This window comes from Oncorhynchus clarkii, chromosome 3, assembly GCF_045791955.1.
Source record: "Oncorhynchus clarkii lewisi isolate Uvic-CL-2024 chromosome 3, UVic_Ocla_1.0, whole genome shotgun sequence".
NCBI lineage: Eukaryota > Metazoa > Chordata > Actinopteri > Salmoniformes > Salmonidae > Oncorhynchus > Oncorhynchus clarkii.
In genome coordinates this window covers 50,285,604-50,297,637 of record NC_092149.1, presented here as the reverse complement: position 1 = coordinate 50,297,637, position 12,034 = coordinate 50,285,604, and the positions used below count along the sequence as shown (strand labels likewise).

Here is a 12,034-nt window from a genome sequence, read left to right as displayed (position 1 = left end):
AATGATCCAAAACATAAAGCAAAATCTACAATGGAATGGTTCAAAAATAAACATATCCAGGTGTTAGAATGGCCAAGTCAAAGTCCAGACCTGAATCCAATCGAGAATCTGTGGAAAGAACTGAAAACTGCTGTTCACAAATGCTCTCCATCCAACCTCACTGAGCTCGAGCTGTTTTGCAAGGAGGAATGGGAAAAAATTTCAGTCTCTCGATGTGCAAAACTCATAGAGACATACCCCAAGCGACTTACAGCTGTAATCGCAGCAAAAGGTGGCGCTACAAAGTATTAACTTAAGGGGCTGAATAATTTTGCACGCCCAATTTTTCAGTTTTTGATTTGTTAAAAAAGTTTGAAATATCCAATAAATGTCGTTCCACTTCATGATTGTGTCCCACTTGTTGTTGATTCTTCACAAAAAAATACAGTTTTATATCTTTATGTTTGAAGCCTGAAATGTGGCAAAAGGTCGCAAAGTTCAAGGGGGCCGAATACTTTCGCAAGGCACTGTATTAAAGTGGCCAGTGATTGGGTCTCATTGTAGGCAGCAGCCTCTCTGAGTTAGTGATTGCTGTTTAGCAGTCTAATGGCCTTGAGATAGAAGCTGTTTTTCAGTCTCTCGGTCCCAGCTTTGATGCACCTGTACTGACCTCACCTTCTGGATGCTAGCGGTGTGAACAGACAGTGGCTCGAGGGGTTGTTATCCTTGATGATCTTTTTGGCCTTCCTGATGCTGTAGGTGTCATGGAGGGCAGGTAGTTTGCCCCCGGTGATGCGTTGTGCAGACTGAACCACCCTCTGGAGAGCCTTGCGGTTGAGGGTGGTGCTGTTCTCATACCCAACAGGATGCTCTTGATTGTGCATCTGTAAAGGTTTGTCAGGGTTTTGAGTGACACGCCAAATTTCTTCAGCTTCCGAGGTTGAAGAGGGGCTGTTGCGCATTCTTCACCACACTGTCTTTGTGGGTGGACCATTTCAGTTTGTCTGTGATGTGTACGCCGAGGAACTTAAAACTCCACCTTCTCCACTGCTGTCCCTTCGATGTGGATAGGGGGGGTGCTCCCTCTGCTGTGTCCTGAAGTCCACAATCATCTCCTTTGTTTTGTTGACGTTGAGTGAGAGGTTGTTTTCCTGACACCACACTCCGAGTGCCCTCACCTCCTCCCTGTAGGCTGTCTCGTTGTAGTTGGTAATCAAGACCACTACTGTTGTGTCGTCTGCAAACTTGATGATTTGAGTTGGAGGCGTGCATGGCCACACAGTCGTGGGTGAATAGGGAGTACAGGAGGGGGATGAGCATGCACCCTTGTGGGGCCCCAGTGTTGAGGGTCAGCGAAGTGGAGATGTTGTTTCCTAACTTCACCACCTGGGGGCGGCCCGTCAGAAAGTTCAGGACCCAATTGCACAGGTCGGGGTTGAGACACAGGTCCTCCAGCTTGATGATGAGCTTGGAGGGTACTATGGTGTTGAATGCTGAGCTGTAGTCATTGAACAGCATTCTTACATACAGTTGAAGTTAGAAGTTTACATACACTTAGGTTGGAGTCATTAAAACTAATTTTTCAACCACTCCACAAATTTCTTATTAACAAACTATAGTTTTGGCAAGTCGGTTAGGACATGTACTTTGTGCATAAGACAAGTATTTTTTTCCAACAATTGATAACATATTATTTCACTTATAATTCACTGTGTCACAATTCTAGTCACTAAGTTGACTGTGCCTTTTAAACAGAAAATTATGTAATGGCTTTAGAAGCTTCTGATAGGCTAATTGACATCATTTGAGTCAATTGGAGGTGTACATGTGGATGTATTTCAAGGCCTACCTTCAAACTCAGTGCCTCTTTGCTGGACATCATTGGAAAATCAAAAGGAATCAGCCAAGACCTCAGAAAATAATAATAGACCTCCACAAGTCTGGTTCATCATTGGGAGAAATGTTCAAACCCCCGAAGGTACCATGTTCATCTGTACAAACAATAGTACTCAAGTATAAACACCATGGGGCTATTACAAGCTGAACACCCAGGGCCCACTGTACAGTCATGGCCAAAAGTTTTGAGAATGACACAAATATTAATTTCTACAAAGTTTGCTGCTTTAGTGTCAGATGTTACTATGGAATACTGAAGTATAATTACAAGCATTTCATAAGTGTCAAAGGCTTTTATTGACAATTACATGAAGTTGATGCAAAGAGTAAATATTTGCAGTGTTGACTGTGCTGCCATCCTGTTAGAAGGTAACAGATTATTTTATTACAATGGTTCAATTGGATTTTCATTGTGTGCAATGGTGTTATTTTCCCCCTAGTGGATGTTTCTGGTACTTAGAAAGACAACGCAAACAGGAAGTAGAGAATTTGTTCTGCACGCATAGAAGCAGCTACAAACAACGCTACGGTGCAGGTCTTTCAATGTAGTTATTTCTTGTCACGCTTCAGCCTTGGAAAATATTTGTTTGTAAGTTCAATTCAAGCATTTAGCTAGTGATGATAATCTTGTTATTGATAGAGTTGCTTACATGTGAATGTTGGTTGCATTTACTCACAAATTGCAATGCTTTTCATGTATGTCGTTAGCTGTATTACTTTGCTCGTGCGTCATGCAAACGAATTGTAAAAATATACAATACTGTAGTTTTGTTACTGTTCCTAGTGTAAGATGCTTTGTTATTCTACATAAATGGTTGTACATTATTAGAGTAATGAAAGGAGCCAATTACCATATGAGTAACAATTAGCTATATGGTTTGGCATCATGCCAGATGCATGGTACCTTAGCCCGTGCTTTGTATTTATGCAACTTCAAATGTATAATATACAGCTACTGTCGGTGTGAATTGAATACTAAAGTATATTCTTTTCTGTATTTTGCAGTTTCACAACATAAACGTTTTCAATATATTCATTCAAGAAAAGTCACGCCTTGGGAGTTTTATTGAAGACTTAGTTGTTAGCTATCTGTCTAGTTTTGCATGGGAACGCAACTCAAGGGCAGAATAGTGAAAAAACATCATCACAGCGGGCTCAAGCTCAAGAATAACTGCACACGGTGGTTATGTTTCTACGTTCATCAGCCAACAAAGCCTCTTATCCTAGGGAAGACCAGCAGTCTACGATGCAACAACCAGAGCCAGGTGTTCAACAGAGAGAGATGGAAGAGCCTCTTCAGCACATTGGGACCAAGTCTCAATCTACAAGATCAAGGTCATCAAAACAGTCAAGCAGATCCTCAACTGCGAGTTCTGCAGCCATCAAAGCACGCGCCAAGGCGGACGCAGCACGCGCACAAGTCTCTTATGCTGAGAAGGAAGCTTCTGTGATGAAACAAAAGGCAGAAATAGAGGCCAGCTTGATGAAACAAAAGGCAGAAATAGAGGCCAGCTTGTTGAAGCAAAAAGCTGACCTCGAGGCAAGTTTATCTGTTCTCCAAGTTGAGAGAGCAGCTGCTGCTGCGTTGGCTGAAGCTGCAGCCTTTGAAGAAGTTGTAGGATCAGAACGCAGAGAGCTTCGCAAAGAACTAGACACAGGGACACAGCCCTTAAGTCCAGTCCAACGTACATGTGAGTATGTGCAACAACATGCTAGGCCCTACTTTGCTGAACTTCCATTCGAAGTGGAGAAACAAGAGCTTAGTGTTGACCCAGCTACATGCCACAATCTAGAAAGTAGCAAACAACGGAGCATAAGCAGAGACTCTCCGTTCAAAAGGAATGAACAGCAGCATGGTGGAAATGGAAAACAAGCCCACTTCCAGTCACACACACAAAACTTCCCTGAGTCACAAGTGGCACCAGACCTCATCAAGTACCTCCTACGCCGTGAGATGGTGAGTTCCGGACTCCTGAAGTTTGATGATCGTCCTGAAAATTATTGGGCATGGAAAGCATCCTTTCTCAATGCGACCAGAGACTTCAATTTATCAGCCGGGGAAGAGTTAGATCTAATTACCAAGTGGCTAGGGGCAGAGTCATCTGAGCAAGCAAACAGAATTAGATCTGTCCATATTTTCAACGCAACAGCAGGACTTAACATGGTCTGGCAACGACTAGAAGAGTGCTATGGTACACCCGAAGTGATCGAGAATGCACTGTTGAAGAAAATTGATGATTTTCCAAAACTGACTAACAAAGACAATCACAAACTAAGAGAACTAGGTGACATTCTTCTTGAACTGGAGTGTGCTAAAGTAGAAGGGTACCTTCCAGGCCTCGCTTATCTGGACACATCTCGGGGGGTAAACCCTATTGTAGAGAAACTTCCATTCAGTTTACAAGAAAAATGGATAGCACAGGGATCCAAATATAAGGAGGACTATCGGGTAGCATTCCCACCATTCTCGTTCTTCTCGAGATTCATCAGGAATCAGGCGAAAATTAGAAATGACCCCAGCTTCACCCTCTACACCTCAACTAACCAGGTGCCCATGAAAAGTGAGAAACCTGCCAGGTACAGCAGCAAGACACCTGTGACTGTATACAAGACAGATGTGTCATCTGAGGCCTCAGACCACCAAACCAAACTCAGTAAGACAAAGGTTGAAAACCCTGACCATCACTGTCCAATACATAACAAGCCTCATCCTCTTAAAAAGTGTCATGGGTTTAGATACAAAACTCTAGATGAGCGCAAATCATATCTCAAAGACAATGGCATTTGTTTCCGATGTTGTGGGTCAACTCAACACAGAGCTAAAGACTGTAAGGTTTCAATCAAGTGCTCTGAGTGCGACAGCGACAGGCATCTTGCTGCTCTGCATCCAGGTCCAGCCCCTTCATATACAGACACCGCTACAGCAGAGAAAGAGCATGGTGGGGAGCAAGGTGACGATGCTCTTCTATCTGTCACCTCAAAGTGTACAGAGATCTGTGGTGAGGCAGTCAATCCAAGATCATGTTCAAAAATATGCCTAGTCAAAGCTTATCCGGCTGGGAAAAGAGAGAAAGCTGTCAAAATGTATGTAGTGCTTGATGAACAGAGTAACAAATCTCTGGCCAAGACAGAGTTTTTCAGTCTCTTCAACATCAATGACAACTCTGCTCCATACACCATGAAGACGTGTTCTGGGGTAACAGAGACTTCGGGCAGGAGAGCCGTCAACTTCACGGTGGAGTCTATAGATGGACACATGCAGCTCACTCTCCCTACTCTGATAGAGTGTGATATGATGCCAGACGATAGGATGGAGATTCCCTCCCCCGACATTGCGTATCATCATCCCCATCTGCAACCAGTTATGGACAAAATTCCAGCAGTGGACCCAGACGCTCCCATCCTCCTGCTCTTAGGACGAGACATCTTAAGGGTACACAAGGTACGAGAGCAAATCAATGGGCCCCACGACACTCCTTATGCACAGCGACTCGACCTCGGGTGGGTCATCGTGGGTGAGGTCTGTCTGGGAACGGCTCACCGACCAGCCAATGTTAACGTGTTCAGGACAAACATACTTCAAAATGGTCGCACATCCTATCTGAGCCCTTGCCCTGACATCATCCAGGTAAAAGAGAACTACAACAGCGTAGCTCAGAAACACATCTCTCCCTCTACAGTGCACTCGAGAGATCCAATCACAACTGTGAACACAGACAGCCTGGGATGTTCCGTGTTCGACAAAACACAAGACGATGATAAACCAGCACCATCAGTGGAGGACGAAGCCTTCTTGGACATTATGGACAAACAGGTTTTCCAGGATGATGGAAACAACTGGGTGGCTCCACTACCCTTTCGCCCCACTAGACGTCGCCTCCCTAATAACAGGGAGCAGGCCATGAACCGTCTCACATCACTTCGCAGGACTTTAGACAAAAAGCCTGACATGAAGAGTCATTTTATTGACTTCATGCAAAAGATGCTGGATAACGACCAAGCCGAACCTTCACAGCCACTAGAGGGAGACAAAGAACGTTGGTATCTGCCCATATTTGGTGTTTACCATCCACAAAAGCCTGAACAAATAAGAGTAGTATTTGACTCCAGTGCTAAGTGTCAAGGCGTGTCACTTAACGATGTTCTGCTCAGTGGTCCAGACTTAAACAACACACTCTTGGGTGTCCTAATGCGTTTCCGCAAGGATTGCATTGCACTAACAGCAGATGTGCAACAAATGTTTTACTGTTTTGGTGTACGTGAGGATCACAGAGATTACTTAAGGTTTCTCTGGTATGAAGACAACAACCCAGATAGAAACATAACTGAGTACAGGATGAAAGTGCATGTATTTGGGAACAGCCCTTCACCAGCCGTAGCCATCTACTGCATGAGACGAGCAGCGCTACAGGGTGAGAAGGAACACGGGTCAGAACCCAAGCAATATGTAGTGAGGAACTTCTACGTCGATGATGGTCTGACATCAGTAGCTACTACAGAAGAAGCTATCAACATTCTAAGAAAAACACAAGCAATGTTGGCGGAGTCCAACATGAAACTACACAAGATTGCATCCAATAGCAAAACAGTTATGGAAGCCTTCCCTATGGAGGACCGTGCAAAAGACTTAAAAGATCTGGACCTAGGAGTGGATCCTCTTCCCTTTCAACGGAGTCTGGGACTTTCCTGGAACCTGGAAACAGACAGCTTCTCATTCCAGGTGTCCCACAATGAGAAGCCTTTTACGCGGAGAGGCATCCTGTCCACAGTGAATAGTCTTTATGACCCCCTTGGGTTCGTGGCTCCAATAACATTGCAAGGTAAAGTCTTAATCAGAGAACTCTCTTCTGATCAGAGTGAGTGGGATGCCCCTCTTCCCACAGAAAAAGAAGAGGAATGGAAAATGTGGAAGGAATCTTTGATGGAGTTGGAACATATGAATATTCAGCGGACCTACATCCCAGTCTCCTTGTCTACCACTCAAAGAAGAGAGCTACACATCTTCTCGGATGCCTCTACAGTAGCCATAGGAGCAGTAGCCTACCTGAGAGTTATTGACTCGGAAGGTCAATGCCATGTTGGATTTGTCATGGGGAAATCAAAATTGGCCCCTCGTCCGGCCCACACTATCCCACGCCTAGAACTGTGTGCGGCTTTGCTAGCTGTTGAGATGTATGAACTGATCAAAGACGAAATGGACATTGATGTACATGCAGCCAAGTTCTACACAGACAGTAAGATAGTTCTCGGTTACATCCACAATGTCACCAAAATATTCTACGTTTATGTTGCCAATAGGGTAACTCGCATCAGGAAGTCTACCCATCCAGATCAGTGGTGCTATGTAAACACTGACAGCAATCCAGCAGACCATGCAACCAGGCCCATACTTGCTGCGCTCTTAAAACACACTAGTTGGTTCTCAGGTCCACCGTTCCTGACCCAAACAAACTCGAGTAAGCCTGAGAACATCAATTTGGACCTTGTAGAGCCTCACAAAGATGCAGAGATTCGACCAGACGTCACTGTCTTTGCCTCTAAAGTTTCTGGAGCTCAACTCGGCTCTCATCGCTTTGAGAGGTTCTCAAGCTGGAAAGCTCTCAATCGAGCCACAGCACGACTCATTCATGTTGCCAGATCCTTCCATGAAGGTGCAGACAACAACAGCTGCAGAGGCTGGCATGACTGTAATAAACCATGCAGTACAAGTGAGTTGTTACAAGCAAAAACAGCAATCATTCACTGTGTGCAACATGAAGCCTTCAGAGAGGAATTCAAATGCATTGAAAAAGGAAAAGAGTTCCCAAAGCAAAGTACACTCAAAAAGCTGAACCCAGTGATTGATGAGGATGGGTTGCTGAGGGTGGGAGGCCGCTTATCCTCCGCCGACATGTTACAAGACGAAAAACATCCTCTCATCATCCCACGGACACATCATGTTGCCACTCTGCTGGTAAGACATTATCACGAGCAAGTGGCTCACCAAGGCCGTCATTTTTCAGATGGAGCTATTCGAGCAGCAGGCTTCTGGATTATTGGGAGCAAACGTCTGGTCTCTGGTATCATTCACAAGTGTGTCACCTGCCGCAAGGTTAGAGGGAGGTTAGTTGACCAAAAAATGGCTGACTTGCCTGCAGATAGACTCACATCTGAACCACCATTCACCAGCGTTGGACTTGATGTGTTTGGACCATGGAATGTCATAACTCGTCGCACTAGAGGTGGTAGTGCAGACTCCAAGCGCTGGGCGGTGCTCTTTTCATGTATGTCTACTAGAGCAGTCCATATCGAGCTTATCGAATCCATGTCCACATCCAGCTTCATCAACGCGCTGAGGCGTTTTTTCTCTATCCGTGGTCCAGCAAAAGTGCTACGCTCTGATCGAGGTACAAACTTTATAGGTGCCTGCAGGGAACTGGGTATCGACACAAATGACTCAGAACTGACTAAATACCTCTCAGATAAGGGATGTACTTGGATATTTAATCCTCCACACTCGTCTCATATGGGTGGTTCTTGGGAGAGACTCATTGGGGTTGCCAGACGTATTCTTGATGCTATGCTGTTTCAGACGGGCTCCACTCGTCTCACACATGAGGTCTTGAGCACTCTTATGTCTGAAGTTATGGCAATAATCAATGCGAGACCCTTAGTGTCAGTATCAACCGACCCTGACATGCCTACCATTCTCACACCCTCAATGTTACTTACACAAAAGACCAGCGCTACCTCAGCCCCTTCTGGATACTTCAGCATGAACGACCTTCGTGGAAAACAGTGGAAGCAAATCCAGTGTCTCGCTGACACCTTTTGGAAAAGGTGGAGACAGGAGTACCTGACAACGCTGCAGAGACGCAGAAAATGGACAGCAGAAAAGCCAAATGTAAAAGTGGGAGATGTTGTCTTATTGAAAGACAGTCAGGCACACAGAAATGACTGGCCAGTCGGGCTTGTGGTAAAAACCTTTCCCAGTACTGACAAAAAGGTTAGGAAAGTAGAACTAAAAATTGTCAAGCAAGGAGCTGCTAAAGTGTTTCTGAGACCAATCTCAGAGATTGTTGTTCTTCTTTCTGAAGCATCCTAGAGAAAAGATAAAAATAGAAAGGGCATTATTTGTTTCTTGATATGTTTTATTTCATAGTGGCACAATTTCATTATACCAGGCGGGGGGAGTGTGCTGCCATCCTGTTAAAAGGTAACAGATTATTTTATTACAATGGTTCAATTGGATTTTCATTGTGTGCAATGGTGTTATTTTCCCCCTAGTGGATGCTTCTGGTACTTAGAAAGACAACGCAAACAGGAAGTAGAGAATTTGTTCTGCACGCATAGAAGCAGCTACAAACAACGCTACGGTGCAGGTCTTTCAATGTAGTTATTTCTTGTCACGCTTCAGCCTTGGAAAATATTTGTTTGTAAGTTCAATTCAAGCATTTAGCTAGTGATGATAATCTTGTTATTGATAGAGTTGCTTACATGTCAATGTTGGTTGCATTTACTCACAAATTGCAATGCTTTTCATGTATGTCGTTAGCTGTATTACTTTGCTCGTGCGTCATGCAAACGAATTGTAAAAATATACAATACTGTAGTTTTGTTACTGTTCCTAGTGTAATATGCTTTGTTATTCTACATAAATGGTTGTACATTATTAGAGTAATGAAAGGAGCCAATTACCATATGAGTAACAATTAGCTATATGGTTTGGCATCATGCCAGATGCATGGTACCTTAGCGCGTGCTTTGTATTTATGCAACTTCAAATGTATAATATACAGCTACTGTCGGTGTGAATTGAATACTAAAGTATATTCTTTTCTGTATTTTGCAGTTTCACAACATAAACGTTTTCTATATATTCATTCAAGAAAAGTCACGCCTTGGGAGTTTTATTGAAGACTTAGTTGTTAGCTATCTGTCTAGTTTTGCATGGGAACGCAACTCAAGGGCAGAATATTGACCCTTCTTTTTTAAGACCTCTGCAATCCGCCCTGGCATCCTGTCAATTAACTTCTGGGCCACATCCTGACTGATGGCAGCCCATTCTTGCCTAATCAATATTTGGAGTTTGTCAGAATTTGTGGGTTTTTGTTTGTCCACCTGCCTCTTGAGGATTGAACACAAGTTCTCAGTGGGATTAAGGTCTGGGGAGTTTCCTGGCCATGGACCCAAAATATTGATGTTTTGTTCCCCGAGCCACTTAGTTGTCCATCATGCTGAAAAAGGCATTGTTCGTCACCAAACTGTTCCTGGATGGTTGGGAGAAGTTGCTCTCGGAGGATGTGTTTGTACCATTCTTTATTCGTGACTGTGTTCTTAGGCAAAATTGTGAGTGAGCCCACTCCCTTGGCTGAGAAGCAACCCCACACATGAATGGTCTCAGGATGCTTTACTGTTGGCATGACACAGGACTGATGGTAGTGCTCACCTTGTCTTCTCCGGACAAGCCTTTTTCCGGATGCCCCAAACAATCGGAAAGGGGATTCATCAGAGAAAATGAATTTACACCAGTCCTCAGCAGTCCAATCCCTGTACCTTTTGCAGAATATCAGTCTGTCCCTGATGTTTTTCCTGGAGAGAAGGGGCTTCTTTGCTGCCCTTCTTGACACCAGGCCATCCTCCAAAAGTATTCGCCTCACTGTGTGTGCAGATGCACTCACACCTGCCTGCTGCCATTCTTGAGCAAGCTCTGTACTGGTGGTGCCCCGATCCCACAGCTGAATCAACTTTAGGAGACGGTCCTGGCGCTTGCTGGACTTTCTTGGGCGCCCTGAAGCCTTATTTACAACAATTGAACCGCTCTCCTTGAAGTTCTTGATGATCCGATAAATGGTTGATATAGGTGCAATCTTACTGGCAGTAATATCCGTTCCTGTGAAGCCCTTTTAGTGCAAGGCAATGATGACGGCACGTGTTTCCTTGCAGGTAACCATGGTTGACAGAGGAAGAACAATGATTCCAAGCACCACCCTCCTTTTGAAGCTTCCAGTCTGTTATTCGAACTCAATCAGCATGACAGAGTGATCTCCAGCCTTGTCCTCGTCAACACTCACACCTGTGTTAACGAGACAATCACTGACATGATGTCAGCTGGTCCTTTTGTGGCAGGGCAGAAATGCAGTGGAAATGTTTTGGGGGGATTCAGTTCATTTGCATGGCAAAGAGGGACTTTTCAATTAATTGCAATTCATCTGATCACGTTTCATAACATTCTGGAGTATATGCAAATTACCATCAAACAAACTGAGGCAGCAGACTCTGTGAAAATTAATATTTGTCATTCTCAAAACTTTTGGCCACGACTGTACTTGACAGGGGACGGCAGCAAGCAGACTGCTGTCCTCGCACTCCATCTCCCAGATCTCCATCCACAAGGGGGCGGTGTTCATGTGCCAGGTTTCCTATGTGGGGAAAGACAAGGTGGTGATGGAGAGGATGTCGGACAAGTTCACTATATTAGGCAAGGAACAGCTCTCACACCTGGAATGGGGTCAATTTCAATTTAATTTTGGATGTTTAATTTAAATGGAATTGAACACAACCATGTCTTTCTTACAGAAACCCTCTCATTCTTTGCGCTTTTCCTCTTCCTTTGCACTCAGTGTATTTGTAATAATTCTATTCAAAATACTTGTCCTGTCCTCCTTTACTTTTCATCAGCACCCCCTTAGGTCTCAGAGATTCAGCTCACATAGGTAGGTGATGACTCCGGTAATAATACCTCAAGTTTAAGTTCTTGTTTTTCTTAAATGCAATACACATGACAGTACATTGCATAACAGGATTGCAGTCAATCCCATTTCAACTCCACAAATTGCCCTTTTAACAGTCATGACAATACACCAGCCATTTCTATACAAAGCAACTTAAAACGGTGAGTGGTAAAACATGTTTTGTGTGTGTATGATCCCTGCGGGAATTGAACACACAACCTCGTTGTTGCCAGCGACACACTGCTACAAACTGCCCAATAGGCACATAACGTCATTATGACATCTGATAATTGTCTTTTTTGATACGTCTTTATTTATGACCAAAATATGACCAGAAATCAGCAGGGAAGGAAATTAAGCTAGCCCGAGGCTAGTACTTTTCAGACTGGGCTAGTAGACAACGTGCCAAACTAGCCTGACACAGCAGTGAAATGTTGACTTTACAA

General features: G+C 44.1%; 1 protein-coding gene across 2 annotated transcripts; it reads left to right on the top strand.

Moving 5' to 3' along the window:
• Positions 1 to 2,366: 2,366 nt before the first annotated feature.
• On the top strand, positions 2,367 to 9,747 carry LOC139396719 (uncharacterized). 2 transcript variants are annotated; one of them, XM_071143693.1, is made up of 3 exons: positions 2,367 to 2,464; positions 2,881 to 3,322; positions 3,388 to 9,747. In XM_071143693.1, exons 2-3 carry the CDS (start codon positions 2,979 to 2,981, stop codon positions 8,957 to 8,959), a joined length of 5,916 nt encoding a protein of 1,971 aa, XP_070999794.1. In that variant the 5' UTR covers positions 2,367 to 2,464; positions 2,881 to 2,978; the 3' UTR covers positions 8,960 to 9,747. The 2 variants fall into 2 exon arrangements, with proteins under 2 accessions (XP_070999794.1, XP_070999783.1); XM_071143682.1 differs by lacking the exon at positions 2,367 to 2,464 and having other exon boundaries at positions 2,892 to 9,741.
• The last annotated feature ends 2,287 nt before the right edge of the window (positions 9,748 to 12,034 follow it).

What these genes read in the sequence shown, in the direction of transcription:
- LOC139396719 (XM_071143693.1), top strand. Translation starts at nt 2,979, where the DNA reads ATGGGAACGCAACTCAAGGGCAGAATAGTGAAAAAACATCATCACAGC. An exon ending in ATGCTGAGAAGGAAGCTTCT is followed by an intron (nt 3,323 to 3,387) that starts GTGATGAAACAA and finishes AATAGAGGCCAG; the next exon opens with CTTGTTGAAGCAAAAAGCTG.